The sequence below is a fragment of the Chrysemys picta genome, chromosome 5, assembly GCF_011386835.1.
Source record: "Chrysemys picta bellii isolate R12L10 chromosome 5, ASM1138683v2, whole genome shotgun sequence".
Classification (NCBI taxonomy): Eukaryota; Metazoa; Chordata; order Testudines; family Emydidae; genus Chrysemys; species Chrysemys picta.
This window is the reverse complement of record NC_088795.1, coordinates 112,418,591-112,441,666: the sequence shown is the minus strand read 5'-3', so window position 1 is coordinate 112,441,666 and position 23,076 is coordinate 112,418,591. Positions and strand designations below refer to the sequence as shown.

At 37.3% G+C, this 23,076-nt stretch overlaps 1 protein-coding gene across 11 annotated transcripts in view; it reads right to left on the bottom strand.

Annotated features, from left to right (window-relative positions):
- Nucleotides 1–23,076, bottom strand: part of LCORL (ligand dependent nuclear receptor corepressor like) — a 169,209-nt gene that overhangs the window by 5,744 nt on the left and 140,389 nt on the right. For 7 of the 11 annotated variants that reach the window (XM_005296175.4, XM_024110695.3, XM_024110698.3 and 4 more), the window contains 2 exons: nt 17,439–22,324; nt 2,153–2,413 (listed from right to left, as the gene is read on the bottom strand). The exons of 2 other annotated variants lie outside the window; for them this stretch is intronic. In XM_005296175.4, coding sequence (XP_005296232.2) covers nt 2,304–2,413; nt 17,439–22,324 — 4,996 coding nt within the window. In that variant the 3' untranslated portion in view covers nt 2,153–2,303. Of the gene's footprint in view, nt 1–1,149; nt 2,414–17,438; nt 22,325–23,076 lie in introns of those variants that run through there. 2 more of the 11 variants (XM_024110696.3, XM_042855434.2) reach the window with 2 other exon arrangements.

The following is a 23,076-nucleotide window of genomic DNA, read 5'->3' as shown; positions in this document are numbered from 1 at the left end:
TAAGGATAGATATAGCACTCACCCCAAGGTTTAAGAATCTAAAGTGCCTTCCAAAATCTGAGAGGGACAAGGTGTAGAAAATGCTTTCAGATGTCTTAAAAGAGAAACACTCCGATGCAGAAACTACAGAACCTGAACCACCAAAAAAGAAAATCAACCTTCTGCTCGTGGCATCTTACTCAGATGATGAAAATGAACATGCGTCGGTCCACTCTGCTTTGGATTGTTATCGAGCAGAACCCGTCATCAGCATGGACACATCTTCTGGAATGGTGGTTGAAGCATGAAGGGACATATGAATCTTTAGCACATCTGGCACGTAAATAACTTGCGACACTGGCTACAACAGGGCCATGCGAACGCCTGTTCTCACTTTCAGGTGACACTGTAAACAAGAACTAGGCAGCATTATCTCCTGCAAATGTAAACAAACTTGTTTGTCTGAGTGATTGGCTTAACAAGAAGTAGGACTGAGTGGACTTGCAGGGTCTACCATTTTACATTGCTTTATTTTTGAATGCAGTTTTTTTGTACATAATTCTACATTTGTAAGTTCAACTTTCATGATAAAGAGATTGCACTACAGTACTTGTATGAGGTGAATTGAAATATACTATTTCTTTTGTTTTTTTACCGTGCAAATATTTGTAATAAAAAATAAATATAAAGTGAGCGCTGTACACTTTGCAGTCTGTGTTGAAATTCAAATCAATATATTTGAAAATGTAGAAAACATCCAAAAATATTTAAATAAATGGTATTCTATTATTAACAGTGCGATTAATCGCCATTATTTTTTTAATCGTTTGACATCCCTAATGTGTGTGTGTGTGTGTATATACATACATATATATATATATATATATATATATATATATATATATATATATATAAATAAATGCTGTTTCTTTTTTCAAAGGGCACAACTAAACAGATCTTTACTAGTTTTTTTACTTTATAAACAGACACTAGAAGTCCCTAACCCACTTCTTTCTACTGTATGATTGTTGTGCTGGCCAGAACAAGTTCATCATCTACCTTTAGCTCTGCCGCTCACACGGATTGATTTATCTTATAGCTACCTGTGCATCACCAGAGAACTTCTGCACCTATTACACAGTACACATTTTAAAAAACAAAACTACCTGATTATATTGGTACATTTATTTGAAATATATTTTGAATTATGAGATTTACAATGAACACAAATATAGTAGAATTCTTTCCTAAATACTACTGTGATTATGCAGTACATTTTACAACTAACTTTTAAAAATGTTTTGTTCTTCAAGCAAAAGCTTAGTATGTACAATGCTGCACTCAGGTATTAAATGTGTTCCAAGCAATAGAAATGGCTGCATAAATGTCTCACATTTACAACTGTTCTGTTTGGTCTTTCCACACGGACACCTTTTGCTGGGAAGAGCAGAGCTGCAGATTACACCATGACCCTAACAGCGGGCCTACTTCTTTTCTCCACTTCCAGTGGAGTCAATTACTGGTCTGTTTATCCGAGTGGGGATTCCAGTCTCCGTGGCTTCATCTCCACCTTTCCCTGACCCCAGGAAACCCCTCCACAGGTGCTCCACAAATATAAAGCTTGGCATGTGTATGTGGTTGGGCCAAGGTAACCCCACCAACTCAATGGGAAATCAGGAATCATTTGCTTGCTGAACCCAGACAGCTTTAATTTACTTGCTCTTCCGCTCGATAGTCTGACCATCCCAATGTTCTCCAAGGAGTGATAAGCAGCAGTCTCCTCAGGAAAATCCCTTAGCAGCAGCTTCTGGAACCTTACTGGTGCATGCTTTGGTGGGGAAGGGGGCGAGGAACCAGTGCTCAATTACAGGACATCTATATAGAGATGGCTCTATCATCAACTGAATCCCCCAGATCTGCAAGTTCTATGTTCCAAGCAGCCTGTCAGATCCAGGGCTGGCCAAGTTCTGCCCCCAAAAAGGGATGAGTTGAAGGAAGCTCTGCAAGTGAAAACTATTAGTTTCCTATTCACAATGCAAGAAAGCCCCACATAAGGAAAGATACTTCAGCAATCTCAGGCAAACAGCATGAAATTGCAATTTCAGGAGTCTTCCTTACACACAATAGAACGTTTTGCCTTACAGCAAAACCAGTAGCAATTTGCTGAATTTAAACTATAGCCTATAGAAAGACCGTTTCTAGTTCTGATGCAGAATGTTTAGTATTACTGCAATGAGGTCTATTTCAGGTGCATTAACAGTAGTACATATTATGAGGGACTAGGTGATAGATGCATTCATCTTGAAAATACGTGGTTTTTGAAGTTAGACTTGGGTGCTTCCATGAAGTGGTATTTGAATTGGGGTCATGGAGTACTCAGCAGTTCTGCTTGCAAATCCTCCCAGCAAAGACAGTCCAACAGGATTAAGAGGCCCTATGAAAAAGAAGCGAGCAATTAAAAACTGAACTTTACAAATACCTACATTTTTTTAGATTTCAGTGCTTAATGGACAAAATTTGGCAACAAAAACCCACACTAAAATGACTTAAAAATGAAAAAGCTGCTTATCCTCCTTTAAAACTGTGCTGTCCCAAACCAGTCCTTGCCCTCCAGCTGTGGTGGCACTAATATTGTTGATCTCTTTATTATAAGAGACACAATTTTCTGAGAAATACAATATTTCCAAGTCAATGATTTAAAAGATTTCAAATATTCTTGGAGTGCAAAGTAACCATATCATGCTCACTCTTGCCTCTGCTTGTAGTCTGTAATTAAAAGCCTGTTATGGCAATCAGACTATTCCTACAGCCTTTCATGACCTCAAGCAAAAGAAACAAGCATTTATAGAATTCAAAGGGTTAAATCATGGCTTTACCATAAGCCTCAAGAGAGTACTGTGTGGTTGCACTGCCCAAGGAATTAGACTGGGAGGCAGAGGCACCAGAAAATAATGATCTCAAAGGTTCTTATTTTTTTAGTGGTTGTGAATTGTATTCCTCAGGGGAAGCAGATGAAGTGGCACCTACAGTATGGAGACTACAGGATTTATTATAAAAAAAAATCTGGCTAGTTATATGCACAGAATTGCTTGGTGAATTGCAGTGTAGCAGTTTAACCCCTTAGACTAGGTCAGTCCTAGGCATGTACTGTGAAAAGATTATCAGTTAAATTATAGGGCAGTTGTACTATGCAAGTGACTCTAAAAATGACATCGTGGAGTTACCTGTTTTTTTGTCTTCCAATGACTTCCAAATCTGATCAGTTTACAAATAAAAATGTCTCTCTCACTGCCAGCCATGCAAACTCATTCTAAGGCTTTGTCTATACTAGCACTGTTTTCGGCAAAACGTTTTTCAGTCAGGGGTGCGAAAAGACACCCCCTAACCAACATAAGTTTCACTGACAAAAGTGCTAGACAGCACTGTCAGTGGAAGAGCATCTCCTGCCAACATAGCTACCACCACTTGTTGGGGTGGTTTAATTATGCCAGCGGGAGACCTCTCTCCCATCAGCATAGAGCAGCTACACAGGAGACCTTACAGCTGCGCCACTGTAAGGTCTGTAGTGTAGACATAGCCGTAGTCAACCTTTGTTCTTCCTGTCTGACACATCAATCAACAATAAAGAATCTGCAATTGGAAATCTGTAAACAATTCCACTGATTATGGGCAAGCTGGGATAGAATTCGGCTTCCTCTCCCAGTGTCAACAGGAATAATAATAAAAAAAAAAAATAGGACAAATGTAGTGAGTCAGCATAAGCGGAATAAAAATTGTGTTCTACTTCAGCCAGAAGTTATGGGCTTCATGGAGAAATTACTGGATGAAATAATATGGCCCATGTTATGCAAGAAGTCAGTCTAGATGAACATAAGGGTCCTTTCTGGACCTAAAAAATATTACTCTGAATACACACAGAGTACTAGATCAGCTGAATAAAAAGGTGCAATTTTTTCCAGCCATTTTCCAGAGAAGAGCTGCTTTTTAAACTATTATGTTATGGAGGGTGTTTTTGTGGTGCTGGCTCGGTTCACTGAATTGTGACCACAATTTATTTCAGTTATCACCACCTTTACTTCAACTATATTTGAATCCATTAAAACTCTTGTCAAATCAAAAGTCCCCAGTACAGTAATTCCATGTAGACATCAGTTCATTTCCTTCCCAAACCCCTTCCCTCAGGATTGCTAGTGATATGATTTGATAGATGGTCTGCATGTTTCATGGGGCAACACATCCTTTACTGTAACCTCTTTCCCAATAATACAGGGGCATGCAGCATTGATTTAAAGATTTTAAGGAGGATTTAAAAAATACTGGATGGGGTCTTGTGGAACCCTAGATCATATAACAAAATATTAACTTGGACAAAAATCTTACTTTTTACTATAAAATATAGAGGACAAAATATAAATCTTTTAAATCTACAGCTGCACCAGACTGAACATCTCTTCAAATATGGACAGATTACATAATGCCTGTATGTTGGAGTTAGGGCAGTCTCGGCAGAAATGTGACACGTTTAGCTGTACCTAAAATTGAAAATCTTTTTGTCGGAGCTTCTAAACGCAACAAAAAAATTATAAAAAATTAGATATGTTTCAATTATATTTGTCAAATGATTTCTTAATATAATATGGAGCAACTTTTTTGGTAAAATGGAGAGGTCAGGAGTTAGACTGTAGGAGATTCCCAAGAATTAGAAGCAAGTAAAGGGCCCTGGAAATAGATGACATGCATAAGGAGATGAGAGAGTAGTTGGAGAAGCAATGCAAGGTCCAGGGAGGCTTTTTAAAAATAGGGGATACAAAATCAGGCTTGAAAATAGCTAAACGAGATAAAGACACAGAAGTTAGGAGGTGAGAATGGATGGAGCTGATGAGACAGACTGAAGGGTTAGAGATTGACACCAAGAGAGCCATCTTACAAGACTGAAATTAAGGCTATTGGGTGGGAGGAAATGGTGGAAAGAGTGGGCAGAGGAGAAAAACTAGCTTGGAAATGTTTTTTAATCTTGAAAAAATTGGTGCGATCTTGGATAGATGGGAAAGCTGGGAATATGGATTAAGGACATAAAGAGAGAAGAGGGGAGTTGCGGGGCATAGGAGGCACAGGGATGTGCCAGGAAGAGAGAATTACTTACCATTAACTGTTTTCTGAAAGTATATGTTGTAACAGATCAACGCTCTGTGTCCATGCTTTGAGTCTGTGACTGGCAGAATTCCTATAGGTATAAAATTCTAGGGAAGAAGGTGGCATGTTGTTCCATAATGCTGGCTAACCATCAGTTCCATCTTCAAGCAAAAGGTGTCAGCATAAGAGAATACAAGCATGAATTTGCAACTTTACTGGGAAAGTGCATGAGTGAAGGTGGGTCTATTACAATGTATCATTTCAGAGAACATCATCACAATTTACAGGAACTTTTTTCTCTCCATATAGGTACCAATTGCAATAGGTTCCCAGCTCTTAAAAACTTAAAAGCTTCAAGGATGTTCTATAAAAGATCAAGCAATTAGCTGGAGCTTTTTGCCAAGAGGAAACGATCACATGCAGCCTTTAAGCAGTCATTGCTGTTTAAATTGAAACTTCTAAGCAAAGAACCTAGCGCAAAAGAGCTATTTAAGAGACGTCCAGTAATCAATAAAATTTGTGGGGGCACAAGATTGGGCACTCAGCCAGATTGTGTCCCCAAACCAGACTTTCTGAGAGTGAGTCTAGACAGTAATGATTTGTAAGTGAATGCAGAAATCCTATTTCAAGCAGACTGACCTAGAGAATCACCTCAGAACTGTGAAGTTGGAGTTTATCAAGAATTACGATGAACAAAGCTCAGACCCCATCTTTACATTGTTCTTGTGGAAATTTGTTAATTGAAGCTGTGTCAGAAAGACCAAAGCTGAATGGACACGCCAACAGTTTTAGTATGCTTTAGTTTTTTATAAATCTTTATAAACCATTGGTGAAATTGGTATGAATAAGAAAGGAAATCTTATTGGAATAATTGTCCAATCTGTAGTCCCCCTTGATGGTACAAAAATTATAATTGTGGTCTCAAGTTTCTCATTCCAATGGTTGAGCTCACTGTCATCAGAAATAAGAGATTCTGGAAACTGAAGTCTACAAGTCACCTCGCCGTTGAAGGGAAATCATTAGTTTAGTAATGAACATAATGAATCCCTTATTTTGGGATTTCAGTGGAATGAGTTTTATGAAACAGATGACCACAGTCTGACAGAGACTCACTAACTCCTATGTATTAGTGGAAACCTAAATAGCATGTAAATTACTAAGAAATGTCATCTGTAGTTCAGATAGGAATATAGGAGAGTTTCCCATGGAAATATGAGTCCTGTAAGAGAATCAAGACCTTACACCTATTATAGAATCAGAATATTAGGGTTGGAAGAGACCTCAGGGAGTCGTCTAGTCCAATCCCCTGCTCAAAGCAGGACCAACCCCAATTAAATCATCTCAGCCAGGGCTTTGTCAAGCTGGGCCTTAAAAACCTCTAAAGATGGAGATTCCACCACCTCCCTAGGTAACCCATTCCAGTGCTTCACCACCACCTTATTCTACTTAATTGCACTAATAAATTGGTTTAACTAAGGTAAAAAGGACAAAACATGATTAGGAGATTTAGACATTGGAATCTTGGTCAGGACGCTTGTTTTCACAAGAGGCCAATGCTGTGCATTGTTTGTCAAACAAGATGATCCATCCAAAAGGGCCTGACTGTCCTGCTGGGTTCTCCAGCTGTGATGGATGCAACCTTGTATATTATAGCTTGAATTGGATTAATCTAAACTCATAACTTACTCTGTAATGTCAAGAAACCAGTATGTCCTGGATGGAGATTAATTCAGAGACATGATGCAACAGTCCACGTGTGGTTTGTGAATTTACTGAGACTTCTGAATAGTGAGGTGGAGTAATTAAGGTTGAAAATCAACCATTCTATTGGCTGAAACTTCTGTGTCCATAAGTACACTTTTTACACAAATAGAAGTGAGAAAAGACAGAGATGCAGAGTCAGAAGCAGGCCTCAGGGACAGGGGAAGACTACCCTGGGTCAGGAATTCTCTAGAGAAAAGTGATAACAAATCACTGACACATTCCTGGAATTTTCCACAGATAAACAGCAAAACAAATACTGCCAGGATTTTAACACACATATATCTGAAGGTAAGTCTCCTAAAGCTTTATTAGTATCCTAAATAAGTGATTTGATTTTCAAAAGTGAGGTCAATGGGCACTGAGCACTTATGAAATTTAAAAGCCTAAATACAGACTGTGCTGGTAAGAAGTCAACTATATTCTCTGGGTATATGTGAAAACAGCACTCTGTCTAACGGTCTGTAGGTGACAGAGTCTATGGAAGGAACAATCGCATATGACAACATATGCATTGTATCAATACACATTTAAATGTGAAATATAGAGATCACATCACATAGGGAATGCTAAGGCCTTGGCTACACTTACCCGGTAGTTCGGCGGTGAGCGATCGAACTTCTGGGTTCGACTTATCGCGTCTAGTCTGGACGCGATAAGTCGAACCCGGAAGTGCTCGCCGTCGACTGCGGTACTCCAGCTTGGCGAGAGGAGTACCGCGGAGTCGACGGGGGAGCCTGCCTGCCGAGTGTGGACCAAGGTAAGTTCGAACTAAGGTACTTCGAACTTCAGCTACGTTATTCACGTAGCTGAAGTTGCGTACCTTAGTTCGAATTAGGGGGGTAGTGTAGACCTGGCCTAAATAACTTTATGCATGGAGCTGCAAAGTGACAGTGGTTGTCAACTTCCCCCACCTCCATATTTTCTGCACAGAATTGAATGGAAAAATGTGTAAGATTTGATTACACTATTCAGTAATAGGCCCATGAGTACGAAGGGCTCTTTACATGCAAAGTTGTACCAGTTTAACTAAAAGTGTGATTCAAAAAATGATTTAGGGCTTGTCTGCACAGGGAGTTACTGTGTGGCAAGCCCGGGTGCCATCTCAGAGCACCAGCTTTGAAACAGATGATGTGCTAAGCTGCACTCTAAGACTTCCACTATGCTGGAGCAGTGTCCATATGGGACATTACTGCACAGCAAGCTGGTTCACTGTAGACTCGCACCCTGGCTGGCTGCATAGTAACTTGCCATGTAGATAAGCCCTTAGTTAAACTAATACGGACACAGTAAAATCAATATTAACTTGCCTTTATATATAGATTAAGTTGATTAGAACAGGTTTAAGCAAGCAAACAAACCCCTCAAACTGAAATAAGGGCATCTATGCAGGGTTTTGAACTGGTTTAATTTAGTTTAAAAACCCTTTTAAATTAAACGGGTGGAATTTTCATGTGAACAAAAGACTTAAGTCTCTTGCCACTGAAGAGATTTCTAGAGTCACCTCAAGGCATCTCTGCCTCTCATATCAGACAAACTATGGCAAGGCACTGAATCTCAAGATAGTGTGTAGAACTAAGATGGGTTTTGTGGTAAGGCAGAGATGTAGCTGAATTCAGCTGGGTAAGTCAGATAAGTTTCAACTGCTGGACCTGAAAGAAAAACGGGGAAAAATATTTGACACACAAAACCTAAAAAAAACAAGATAGGGAAGTAACTTTAAAGCTTAATGAGGCACCAGTTGCCTCACAGCACAGTCATATTCTCTTAAACTTGATAGACTGGGCCAGACAGATATCGTTAGGTTACATGAACATAAATCCCAAGAAATACTTCAAAGCAATCTAAGTAGTTTTAGCTAAATTTGTGACAATGCAATAGTAATCAGAAGGCGTTCTTCTTCCATCAGCTGTGAAAACAAATTGAGAGAGGAAATGGGAGTTGCTACACCTTCTGAGCAGGCACAGAATGCATCACCTGTTGACAATCTTGGGAAGGTGAGCGGATGGAAAGTAGCTCCTCTAGAATTCTAAAGTTTTCAGACTACCTGACCTAGAAGCATAGAAACAAAGTTTGGAATCTACTACACATGGTGCCTTTGCATAATTAGTATTTACAATATTTAGTGCTTTACAAACAAATTGTAAGGTACATAGTGACCTGCAATGAGCTGGAAGTGGCTAAAAAGCTCACAGTGGCTATTTATAAAGGGCTTTCTGAGTGTTTTGAGGAAAGACTGGAAATATGTTGATTGTGGGAAGAAGGAAACAGTTCTCATGCCTAAGGAGTGGAATGAAGAAGCAGAGTTTAACAAGGAAGAGTGCAAAGTTGAAGAATGAATTGAGAGTGCAGGAAATGCACTTTGTCCCTGGATTTTCTCCATAGACACTCAGTGGCAGAAGACAGAGTATAGGAAACTGATATAAAGGTTCAGAAGAAGCTGGGGTTTGATGAGATAAACAGAGCAGTGGGAGAGAAAATTAAAGAAATTAAGTTGGGGGGAGAAGGTGCAGTTGGAGGTGGAGACTATCATACAGAATGGAGATTAGAAAGGGAATAAGAGGACTGAAAGCTGCAGAGGTCAGAGTCTGATAGTCCTGAAAGGAGTATTGGATCTGACAGGTTGTAGTGCAGGGAGTGAGCAGCAGTAGAAGAGATGAGATAGTAATCAAGTATTCAGAGTGAAGTCAGGAAGTGACCAGTGCTTTGTGAACACCAGTATGAAGAAAATGACCAAGCCAGTCAGCCAAGAGCTGATGATCTAATGAAGAAAAACAGCAAAAGAAACAACAGATGAAGGAATTATGGAAATTGAAGTAATCCAGGATAACTGGTGGACTGAGATGAGAGGAATATGAACAGGAGGTGCTGAAGAGCACATACAATGTAGCAAGGTACTGTACTTTGGCCAATTAAGAGAAATAATTTTATTTAAATTCTAATTGTTAGCTGAGCAATGAAGCTTGTGTGTAACACACCACAATGCCTATTTTTCTTGCAGAGTAAGGATTTGCCTGGATATTTTTAAAAGTTGTCCACTGACCGTCACTGAAATGGTATTTGCTTCCTTTTATCACACATCAATATTGCACTGCTAAAAACTATTTGCATGTATCATGACAACAGAATAGGCCATAAGGGACCCTTGTGATCATCTAGTCTCACTTCCTGTATAACACAAACTATAGAACTTCCCCAAAATAATTCCTAGAGCTGATATTTTAAAAATACATCAGTCTTGATTTTAAATGGTCAATGATGGAGAATCTACCACAACTCTTTGTAAATTGTTCCAATGGTTAACAACCCTTGCTGTCAAAAATGTATGCCTTATTTCCAGTTTGAATTTGTGTAGCCTCAACTTTCAGCCACTGGATCATGTTATAACAATATTAATTGTCTTGTTGATTTGTTTCCTTAATCTGATCTCCATCTGCAGTATTCCAAGAAAAGGGATCTGCCTTTTTAAAATAGTCCATTGGGAATTCCCTAAGTAGGTCGAGACTTCCTTCTTGGATTTATTTTAGTCTGTTCAAATGTTTAACTTTGGTTCTAGATGTAATCTTACGCCACTGCCACCTGTTCTTGTTTAAAACTCCTAAAAACATTTTCATAGCCAGATAATAAACCTTACATGCCACTGATGACAAATATGAGATTTCATTGCCAGATTTCATATATAAGCACACCATTATTTCAATACAGGCAGTCATTCCAAATCACAACGGGCCCAATACTGTAAGATGCTACAGTGTGTTGAAGGTGCTCAGTTCCCACTGAAGGCAAACATGTAGGCCCTGATCCTACAATGCATAGCACACATGCAGTCTGCTGGCTCCTGGGTGAAGCCCCACTGAAGTCTAAGGGGCTTCATGTGAATGCAGCAGTTCATATGTGAGTGCTACTCATGGCAGGAGAAGGGCCTTGATTACAATTTCAGGGCACTCAGCTTCTTTATATTCCATATTAGCCAAGAAAAAAGGCTTACCAAATGAAACTGCAGTACTTCAAAATGTTGCCACTATCTTAATTGCATGAAATCACTGCCCAGTTATACAGTTTAAGTCACATAAAAATCAAATACAATGTAAGAAAACAATCAAATCTTTACCTGTGATACAAACACCACCTTGGATAGGTTCATATGCATTAGCTGCAATGTTGCCATGTGAATGTTGCAAACATTGCAGAGCAATTTTGTTAAAAAGTTTCCATTAGAATGTTTACCAAAAAAAAATATTTGTACTGGTCTTAAATTTTGTTTAAGCTTAGTCTAGATCAGAGGCTCTCAACCGTTTTCAAACAACATTCCACCTTTGTTTGTTTTTTTTCTTGAATTTTTTCAGGAGATACTGGGCAAATTGCTTAAATCAAAATGTAAGTCACATGGCACTAAAAAACCCCAACTCTTATCTTTCCATTTGAGTGGCACTGTGACTCCATGCATCAGGTCACAAGTCTGTTCACTCACATTTTGTCAGGCCACCTCTCCATCATGCCAGCAGGGAAGGGGCTTCATTGTTACAACTCCCAGTTCTGGAAAGGGGCCTGGGGAGGGGGGGAGAGGCTGGTCCCTCCCCTCACTGTGCCCTTGTCGAGTTCAGGTTCTCAAAAGTGAGAGTTAATAACCCTCCTCCCCCCAATTTAAAAGTTGGGGCAATGGCCCTTTGGCGCCCCATCTTCGGTGGCCATGCCCCCCTAGAAAGTTTGATACACCCCCGCACCCCCAAGGGGGGCATGTCACCTGATTGAAAATACATCATCAAGATGTTACCTTTAAGGCACAGTTGTTGGAGTTGGAGGGTCTTGAGGGGCAATATTGCAGGCAATGGTGCTAGGATTTCACCCAATATTTTGTGATAGGTATTTTAAAGAATAGACAATGCAACAGATTTCTTGGTGGTAGTTAAGGAAATACTGTCTTCTGTGGTCTGTCTCATTTAATTTGTACCTAATATATGTACATTCATTATGTAGCCAAGTTAGTCATGTTTGTATGTGACCCACAGCTTAACTTCTCTCCAAATATTGGCTTAAAAATGTTTAGAAGTCATAATGTTCTTGGCTTTATAGACAATACTTACCTGGGAGGCACAATCAGCCTACTGGGTTAAGATCTTAAACCTCTATCTCTTAGTTACTCTGTCCAAAAAATTTGGAGCCTCACTATTTGCTCATCTCACAATCTCAAAGCAAATCTCACTTTACAAACTTTACCTTCTTTATACTGTTGACCTAACTACAGAGAGTTGAGCCGACATGTATAAAACAGGGGCTGTTATCTAAATAAATGAAATATGGGTTGACAACCATAGATCAAAGTTCTATTCCCATTCCTGCTGCAGCTTCCTATTAACTTTTAGGAAGTCACTTTAACACTTTGCTCCTTAGCTACACCATCTAGAAAATGAACCCAACATCTAGGGCATGAATTAGTTTTGATAGTGAATGAAGATAATGAGTAAATTTTATCAGCTCTTTCCTTTCAATTTTGCTATGTAGCCCTGGTCAATTTCTCTGTCATCCTTAAGTTCTTCTTGATCAGCTTACCTGACAGAATCATGTCAAGTTTTCTAACAAAGCAATTTATTTATACAGTAGAACCTCAGAGTTATGAACACCAGAGTTAAAAACTGACCAGTCAACCATACAGCTCATTTGGAACTGCAAGTACACAATCAAGCAGCAGCAGCAGAGACCCCCTTCTCCCCTCAAAAAACAAATATAGTACTGTACTGTGTTAAATATAAAATAAAGAATTAAAGGGAAAGCAGCATTTTTTCCCTGCATAGTAAAGGTTCAAAGCTGTATTAAGTCAATGTTCAGTTATAAACTTTCAAAGGAATAACCATGTTTTGTTCAGTTACCACCAGCCTCCATTCCCGAGGTGTTCATAACTCTGAGGTTCTACTGTACGTTTATTTTTACTAGCCCTGCCCTTGAAAAACACCTCTTAGATCTGCCAGGTTAGATCTTTTTACCTTCCTGAATTTCTATTTGATGATTACTTATCAATCATTTTTCAAATTAGTCATGTATCTGGATCAAGAGCCAACAAAACTCTGGCTGAGTTTGAAAGATGTAGAATGAGACAAAATACAAGAAAACCATGGCTGGTTAAAAAAATACAGTACTTACTTGCATTTCATTTCTTATAAAATAATATTTTACACAGATCTACACTCATAGTTTAATGATTCTCCAATTAATGGATTTGGGAGCATTCTCAAAAGCCCAATTGAGCAAATCACTTAAGCCCATGAATAGTCCTGTTGACTTCAATTGAATTACTCAAATATTTATAGTTTAAACACATGCTTAAATGCTTTGGTGAATTGGGGCTCAGGTGATTTTAAATAAATTTCTTCTCTAGAGCACCATCTACAAAGCATTATCAGTTCATTAAAGGAGCATGAAAAACCTAACAGTAATTCTCTCAAAATTTTAGCTGAAGGAGAAGATGAGTGTGAATCTGTTTGTAGTACCATATTTGGAAATCAAATGTTAGTATACCAGTTAAAGAAAAGGTATTAAGACAATCCTAAAAGAAAAATAGAAATAAAAATAAGATTTAAAATGATCAATGAATGTTGTGAGTGTAAATTATATACAAAGGATGAAAAAACAAGACACCAAGATATAAAGAGATCCTAGCAGACAAAATAAGTGGAAGTATTCAGAGTTTAGCCTCTTTGTTTAAAAGAACTATTGTAGTACAGATAAGCCAAATTTAACATGGTGCCTTGCCAGTGACACTCAGCCCCTGGGTCTCTGCAGTGAGAGGATAAGCAACAGCCTAACTGTTGCTAATGATGCAATAATTGTCCAAGAAAAAACCTGCAATTTAACGCACAGGCGTGCACACGCGCACACACAACACACAGGATTTATTACATATATATTTGTAATGCTAGCAAAATTTTGCCCTTGACATTTTCACTTTAAGAAACACGCATTTAATTGAAAGTAGTTATTAATTTTAATAACTGTTATATACAATTTTATTTTAACTTGTTACATTCTTTTATGTCTCTCTGTGATTCTGTTCAATGATAAAATGGCTCCTGGACTGATAACAGTTGGGTGCCAATGGCTTAGGTAATTATAGTTTATGAAATGAGCTACACAAGTTTGCTCTGAATATCTACAGGTGGAAATATCCTGAGGCCATCTACTTCATTAGTAGTCCTCTGATGAGCTTCCAGAGGGAATTCTTACAAGAGAAAGATGTAATTACCATTTCAGCAGATTATTTTGCACTTAATGTGACCTTATATACACTAGACGCATATGCCTCACTTGTTCCACACCTAGAGCATAGAATAAGCCTCTCCATGTGTTAAAAAGCTGAACGCACTCTCTAAGATTTTATTTTATTTATTTGTCATTAGCTCTTTGGAGCAGGGATTATGTCTTCCAATGTGCTTGTAAAATGCCTAGCACAATGGAGTCCAGATGTTAACTGGACTATAGTACCAAAGTAGAAATAGACAGATTTCAATATAACTTTTAAAATCCAAGAATCTTTCTGGAATGAGAAGGGACGTTTGAGAAAAATCTTGGCTGTTATCCTGATATGTTAATGCAGACATTGTTTTAAATTGCACAAAGCGAGAGATGGAAACCAATTAGACTCTTGGAACAATACAGTCCAATTTTCAAACGTGGGGGCCTTAAGCAGGATGTCCAAATCAGTATTTAGAACTGTAAATTCCCATTTTGTCGAAGTGCTGAGCTGAGTGTACCCCATTAAGATATAGACATTTGAAAACAGGGCTTTCAAATCTGAAAATAAATAAATAAAACTACTGGTATTTTTACACATTGCTAGTAAAACCTTTTCAAATACGTATGATGGGAGTTGTTCTAAAATCTCCAAGCCCCTGTTGACTCTCTTAGTTGCCAAAATGTAAGGCAGAAATGAAAAAGTTCACAATGGGATGAAGAAAAATGCCCTATGTTGCAAATAATTAGAATTCATCTTTAAAAAAAAAAAGTTTAACAGAGATTCACAGTACATTGGAACCAAGCCCTCAACATATCCAAATGTGTCATTGAAGCAGACACTTCACAAGCTAATCAAAGTGCCAGAAGCATCATGAAGTTCAAAGTATCTCCCATTTGCCATTTTTTGAACAAAATGTGATATGAGAGTATGATCAGTCCTCTTCTGCAGCCAGATTGAGAATTGATCATAGGGACACTTTCTTTTGAAAAAAAGTGTCTTGACCTGTAAGAATGCAATAGCATCCACCTGTGTATGGTTATACAACTCTCAGATTGCAACAAAAATTGAAACCACAATTCTTCAATACCAACATCTTGCCCTTCCTCATAGAGGACATCAGAAAGTTCCTTCAGGAACACACAAGGTACTTTCCCCTCTCTTCCTCAGTCTGATAGAGAGGTTAATAAAAATTGAAGAAAAACGTGAAAATGTTGACAAAAATATCCACTTATCTATATAAAAGTATTTATTATACAGAAAACCTTAGCAAGCGATGTAGGTCTTGATACCACTGTAACACCCACATGCAATCCAAAGAATATACACATACATAATGATGCTTCCATATACATGAAGCTTTCAGATGCAGGAAATGTGCCAGTAAACAGTTATGCATGCAAAATTAGAACCTGACCTTGCAGCTGCATTCATTTGGGGGGGGGGGGGGGGGGAGAGGAAGAGAGGAGGGACATGTGGGGGGAAGAGGAGGAGAGGGGAGAGAGGACAGGTTCTGCACCAGTTCAAAAATCCACCAGAATGGATGCAGTTGTAGAATCAGAGTCTTAAACACCAGGTTGAGGCTGACTAAAATTTGCCTCTTTGAGATCAGTGCTTCTTTTGAAGCTGTAAGTGAGCTTTTTTTTTTTGACATCTTTCTATGGATGCCAACAGCCATGGGACAGACACTATGAATAACAGAAAAAAAAAAGAACGTAACAAAAGTCTAAAATGAAATAATGTAACAATATTAAAATAGTGATCAGATTTTCTAAAGATGTCAAACTAAAAAGGAGGAAAGTTATCAGTAGAAATTAGTCTTAAACAGAACTAACATGAGAGTATGTTGCAGATTTTTTTGTAGATTGTTGCAATTAGAAAAAAGTAAACTCAGAAATAAATATAATTTGAATACAAACTTTCTGAATTACAGCAAGAGAGGGTTTAGATATTTTTTCTTTTGAGTGCACTCCAAAATTAATGCACTTGAAGCACACACAGAGAAAAAAAGATAGTATAAATTTAGGTAGAAAATTTACCTTTGCAGAACTAGGAGTACATGAAATGAGCATGACATAAGAAAAACTTTACACAGTTCATATTTTCCTTCTTTATCTTATTTATAATGCAAGAAAGCACAGTTGCTTTCTGTGCTGCATTTTCTAAACAATGTACAACTTCATTCAATGTGTCAGTTTACATCTAAAATTAGATTTTGCCTTTACCCAGGGACAGTTTTCTTAGATATAAAAGACAAGGGAAGAAATATTAGATTTTGCTTCATTGTTTAGAATAATTTAAATTAGTTCTCTTTTCTGGGCTACCTGGACAGATAATCTAATATAATTGTAGGTTAGTAAATGTATCATTTTATTGTAATTATGGACCCTATTGTGGAACCCTTACTATTCTGTTGAGCACTTATTCACCTGAGTAGTCCTATTGAAATCAATAGGACTACTCATGTTAGTAAGGGTTCACAGACATGAATAAGAGTTTGACAATTGACCCCGCATTTTTAACTATATTATGGCCATGATGATGTGAAACCTGCACAATTTTGCCGTATAAAATTCTTACCGTTCGTTCTTATGTACAGATTGCATTTCACAATAGCAATAGAACATTCTAGGGCAAATGCATTTCAGTGTGATTAATCTATGTCTCATTACAAAATCTATCAACATCAACAAAAATCTTTTCATTGATTTCAACTGGCACCAAATCAGGAGCTACCACAGACATTCTAGTAAATAATTTCCCAGAAATACACAATACTACCGGTCATATCTTACTGTTTAATTATGAGTCCTATTATAGATTTGTATTTAAATCAATGTCAAATGAGAAAAAATGAATTTTTTGTTTAACTGAGCTGTAACTATGTATCTCTGTGTAAATGTGTTTTGTAGTTAACGCCTCCCTGACATACCAAGGACTATGCCGTATGGGTGAAATTAATGACAAAACTCCAATTGACTGACTTTAATGGTGTCAGAATTTCACCCAACGTCTTTCTCAGACTATGCTACTAAAAGTAGCTCATTGCTATTTTGACTTGTCATTAAGTGTATCATCAGCCTGTATCATCAGTGTAATATACCTATTGTAAAAGCAGATGGTAAACTTTAATAAAATGATAAAATATTTTAAAAATTTTAACTGCACTTTCAACACTATACTTTTGGTATTATAAATTGTTGCATTTTATTACTTTTTGAAGACTAAATATTTTTGACCCACACCGTATACATTTTAATGTTTCCAGCTATTCTACTTCTCTTTCAGTTATACTTTAATTTAAAATTAGTATTTTAAAATTAAGGGGGCGGGGACTTACCTAGTTGGTATTTTGAGTAATAATTCGCCATTTGTCCAGTATTGCATGATTGGCTCTTATGCCTTTTTCTTACATTCATATCAGTGGTCTCCCATTGTGGTCTTTTTCTTATGTTTATTTTGTTAAGAACTTCAGAACTAGCAGCAGGGCTCTCATTGTTTACGCATTTGCTTGATTTTTTGCTGTCTAATTGGTCATCCAGCATTGCAGTCACTTTGGAAGGATTAGTTCCCTTACATGTCTCCACATCCTTTTCTTTTCCCTTTAATGCATCTTGCCTAGCAGAATAGGACTTTAAAGTACAATGCCTTTTTTCTTCAGTGTAGGTCTCATTGCTTCTACTTTCAACAGCTTCTGGAGCATAAATGATAGTATTTAACTTGAACGATTTATGCTGTTCTATATGATTCAGTTTTCTCAGAAATATTCTACAATCTTTAAAGGTTTTGGCTCTCCGTGTACTTTGACTCATTTTAAGTTGGTTCTGTGATTTTCCAACATTTTTTTGATTATAACTTGTTCCATTTATCTCTGAATGTGATTTAAAAATATTTGTTAAACCAGGATGTGTGCTGAAGTCAGACAATTCTATTGTCTGTGGAAGAAATGCGTCTTTGACTTCAGTTCCAGTTGACAAGATTCTATTGCGAGATTCTAAGATTTCAGTGGGCTGGGTTTTTACTGTACTTTTTCCTTGGTGCGTGGGTACTACATCACTGATTTTCCCACTTGCATTTTTAAAAAACTGGCTTTGGCAGAAAAATCTTAAGTTTCGCCTTTTAGATTTCCAGTCACCTGTTCCATGGTTATACATTTTTTTCACTTGTCTCCACTTGTCATGTTGTAACTTCTTAAATTCAGTTCTTCTTAATCTGGCTAGTGTGAAATTACTTTTCATATTTAAGACTGGAGCCTGGACCATTTTATGCAATATTTGTAATTTCCCAGCTGGTTCTGAAGGAGAGGATAGTGCAAACTTTTTAAAGTGCTTTCTGAAAGGACTAGTATTAAGATCAGATTGTTTACTTCCCATCTTAATCTCTCTAGTACTAATTACTTCCAAAGGATTGCGAGCATTTGCCTTTCTCACTAGAGAGAGGGACTGCGTTTCTGTTGTTTGCATAAACCAAGTACTAAGTTCATTTATATTACACTTCTTCTGAAAAAGCATTTTTATAGGTGATGCTTCAAGTTCTACAAGGCAGGTGTCTAAAGGTCTTGACACTTTAATGCTACAATCTTGTTCAACATGATTGATTTTTTCATATAAACACTTTTCAAATTCATTTCCACCTACTTGCAACCAGGTATTAGTTATCTGTTCAAATCTATTATTTAGTTCTTCCAACAAGGAGTCATGTGAAGTGGAAGTAGCCCACCACCTGAGAGAAGGATTTGATGAAAAAATGGGATCCAGTGATATTTCATTAACAGACCTAAATTCATTTACCTCAGAACCCTTTTCTTCACTCCCTGAATTTTTAGTTTCTGAGGTATCCTTGGATGCTAGCCTCAGATTTGATTGCATATGTTTTTCCTTTCGATCCTTAGCTTTTTTCAAATGGAGCTTATACGATTTACGTAGCAAGGCACTTCTACAAGTAAATGTGCTAGAAGATGCTAATGAATGTAAGAAATGCAGTGATGGTCTTCTGTCTCTAACAGAATGCCTCAAAGGAATTTCATGTTTTCTTGATTCTGTAGTAGTAATCACAGATGCATCCTTGGTAGTGTCATTCTGAATGCTCTTTATTTCATTCATCTTATTGCACGGTTGATTATTCTTCTCCTGTGATATTTTTTTCCCTAACATATGCTGTTGTTGCAATGGAGGCAGGCAGCCGCTAATACTTACTTTTCTTTCCTGAGGTGAAACTCTATTAATAGTCACTGATATGCCAGAGATTTTTACTTTTGCTGGTCTACCAGGCTTTCTAGTGATAGTTAAAGGCTTCTGATTTGGTCGTATGATATTGCTGTAAAGGTGTGGTAACAGTGGATTATTCTTGATAGGTCTAATATACTCATAACCAGACCCAGAGACTTCATTTTCAGTAGCAGAATTCTGTAAGACTTTTACTATTTCTGCAAAACCACTTTCAGTTTCTGTATTTTGCCTCAGTTCACTAGAATCATTTGTAAAATTGGAATCACGTTGTGTAGGCATAGCATTAATTATATTTATATTACCTTCAGAAACATGCCTTTTAGTTCTTCTTGACCTTCCAAAAACAACTGTCACAGTAATATTCTTGTTACTGATAACTTCTTTCATTACCGTTACATCAGATTTGGTGGTTTTCCCAATACTGGTTGGTTCACATCTATGGTCACTATTTTCAGCTGTGTCTATTTTAGGCTTTGGAGGTCGTCCAATAGGTCGCTTAACCTGTTTTACAACCTGAGGCCCTATTTTTTTAGGCCTACCAGGTTTTCTTTTTAAAACAGATTCATTGCCACTACTTGATTTTTCCACAGTTTCTTCACTTTGCTTAAAATAATTTAAGTCAGTTTCATCTGCTGCACAAGTATCTGCAATTGTCTCAGTATTAACAAAATTTGATTCCTCTGTAGTGTCACTTTCATTACAATTATATCCAGAGTCTCCAATGCAGATTTCATGAACAAGATCACTTGTTTTAGATTTTTTTCCTGATATTGTGTCTGGATACTTCTGAAATAAACAAAGATCGGTGTTTGCTGTAGAAGATGCACTGGCAGCAGTTAAAGTATATTTCACTCCTTCACTACTATTAACCTCTGAGACAAACATAAGTTTTATTGGGCTAGAGTAACCTAGGAGAGATGCACTCTCCCCAACTTCAGATCTTGTCTGTACATCCCCATTACTGGAAGTCAATCTGTCTGAATCAGAGGATGAAGATTTCAAAAGGTTGTTACCAAGTCCTTGATCTAGAACTTCTTTGTATTCTCTTGTTGGCACACAATCTGGTTTGCATGCATGGCTGCATGACAAGTGAGACTGGGGGAGGAAACTCTGTCCTGCACCTCCTTTTTCACCCATGTTAAAATGTAGGCCTCTCCTACCAGTTTGGTTCATATCACACTCATATGTACTGGATATTTTATAACTATCCAACAGTGGACTTTTAGTCTTTTTGGCTAAGTTTATTGTATCTTCCAAGCGTTCCACAACAACTTGTAGATTTGTGTTCCTTACAATCTTATTTACATCAATAGATCTTTCAGCTTGAAGATTTTTAACTATATTATCTCTTTCCACATTTTCAGGAGATTTTTTTGCTTTGGAGGATTTTCTACATAAAAAGTCATTTGTTACATATACAGAGTACCATCCAGGAGGCACAATGTTACGTTTGGTTCTGCCCAAGATTCCATTATATTTCCCCTTCAAAGGACTCTGATCAATCTCTTTTTCAATTGCATAATCTCCTTGTGTTTTTGCAAAGTTAGTCTGATCTGCTAAGGTAACATTGTTTTCTGAAAATGCTACAAAGCTAGAGTTAGTTTCAAAATTATTCAGAGGTAGTCCCATTGATTCTGCTTGACACACTGGCAAAGACATGGATTTAGTTTGACATCTCATACCTAGATTACTGTCAGAATTTTGTAAAGCTTTGTCTTCTAACATGTTATAACTGTCTCCTTTGTTTGCGGACATTTTACCATAATTTTTTGTAGACTTCTTTGCATTTCTCTCTAAAGTTGACTTTTTCCTTATAAAAGTTTCATCAAGACTTGCAAGTTCCCTCTTGATTTGCAAAGACTGTCGTCTAATCAGTGGTGAATCAGGAGAATTATACATTGCGAATAAAGTTTCCTGACGTTTGCGAAATCTGGTTTGGATAATTTTATTTTCCACTTGTTTATCATGTTGGCTCAGTAACTCCATAAAAGTGTAATCACTTGCCTTAGCATCGTGCAAGAGAGATGTTATGAAGTCCCCCAATTTTACATTATCATTTTCTGGTGCCCTGTCACTGTCAGACAATTTTACAAGATTGGTTGTTATATCTGTAGTTTCTATTGATTTTAATTTTTCATTAATACGATCCATTAAATCTTGAAAAATGGCAGAACTTTCACCTTTTTCAAACTTTTCAGAATTTATAACACATTTGCTGCTTTCTTGATCTGTTGACAGCCAAATTTCATTTGAGTAACCAAACCCTTTTCCTTTGCATAGTTTACCTTCATCTTCATACTCTCTATTGCTTCCTTCTGCTGGCAAGAGAGATGGAGGTTGATTAATGGTTATTTCAAATTTGTTGTTGTCTAAAGCTGGAAAATCCATAGGTGATCCTTCCAATGTTTCAATTTCATTATTTTGTGCAGGTGACAATGGAGGAGGTGATGGGCTGCGAGATCTACTAGAACTTTTAATGCTGTTTGACAAATCATTGTCTTCAGTTGAAGAAAAAGATGGATAAGTTGCTGCTGTCACAGAGTACTTGCTGTTGCAGTTTTGTAGTTGTCCTGTATAGCACCTATGACGATTACAACTGTTAGCAATCCTTTTATTCACCACTGTCTTAATACATCCAGTAGCTACAGTCTGACATGGCAAACAGTGCAAATCTTTAATACAAACACACAGAGATGGTAAATAAGTGTTTGGATTTTGATTTTGTAAACAGCACCTTTTTGTCAGCATATGTCCATCACAACTACAAAATGGAACATGGTTTTCATCTTCAGTGAGGGAGTTCTGAGTTTCTGAATGGATAATATGAGGTTGCAGGCAACTGCAAAGTGAAGGAACATTTTTGTCTTGGATTAAAAATTTCAAAATAGCCAAAATCTGCTGCCAGTGGTAAGAGCACAAAGATTCCAAAACCTTGTTTAGTGCTGATTTTCCTTTTTCCAATTTAGTTGCTTCCTCTGATTTTGCACCAACTGTTGAACTGAAAACAAAAACAAATCAAAACAAAAAATAAATTACAGTAAAATATGATGTAGGTTACAGTTTTAACTGTTAAATAGAAGACTGAAATCCTGAAAAGGCATGGAAAAAATTATTTCCATTTCCTTTACATAGTTCATTTATCGTATTTGCAAATTTCTTATAGAACTATTTCACTTCAGCTGATGTGTATGTTATATATAGTAGAATATTTCTAGCATGTTAAGTAGGAAAATATCCAGTGAAAAAACATTTTACTTGACAAAGGAAAAACTGTTTGAAATCCAGCATTTCTCAAATACAATAATTATAATACTATTTATTTCATGGCACCTTTCATCCCAGTATTTCAAATTTCCTTGCACACATTAATGAATTAACCCTCACAACAAACATGTGAGGTAAGTATTATCCCTATTTTACACATGGAAAAATTGAGACATGGAAAGGGGTAAAATGATTTGTCCAAAGTCACAGTGGACGCTTGTGGCAGAGCCAGGGACAGAACCCCTCTCTTCTGACTCCAGATTTTGTGCTTTAACCACAAGACTATCCCTCCCTTACTGTGTGTGTTATGCAGCACAGCTCATAAGATGTTCAATATGAACTGAAAAAAATTGTTTAAAAGAACATTCAACCTTAGTAGGCCACAGAAATAACTTTAGAAGCCATCACTGCTGTTAATGTTCTTTTAAGATATAGATTCCCTTTCCAGTTTTTACCACATTAGCATAAATCTGCCACAGGCTTCCA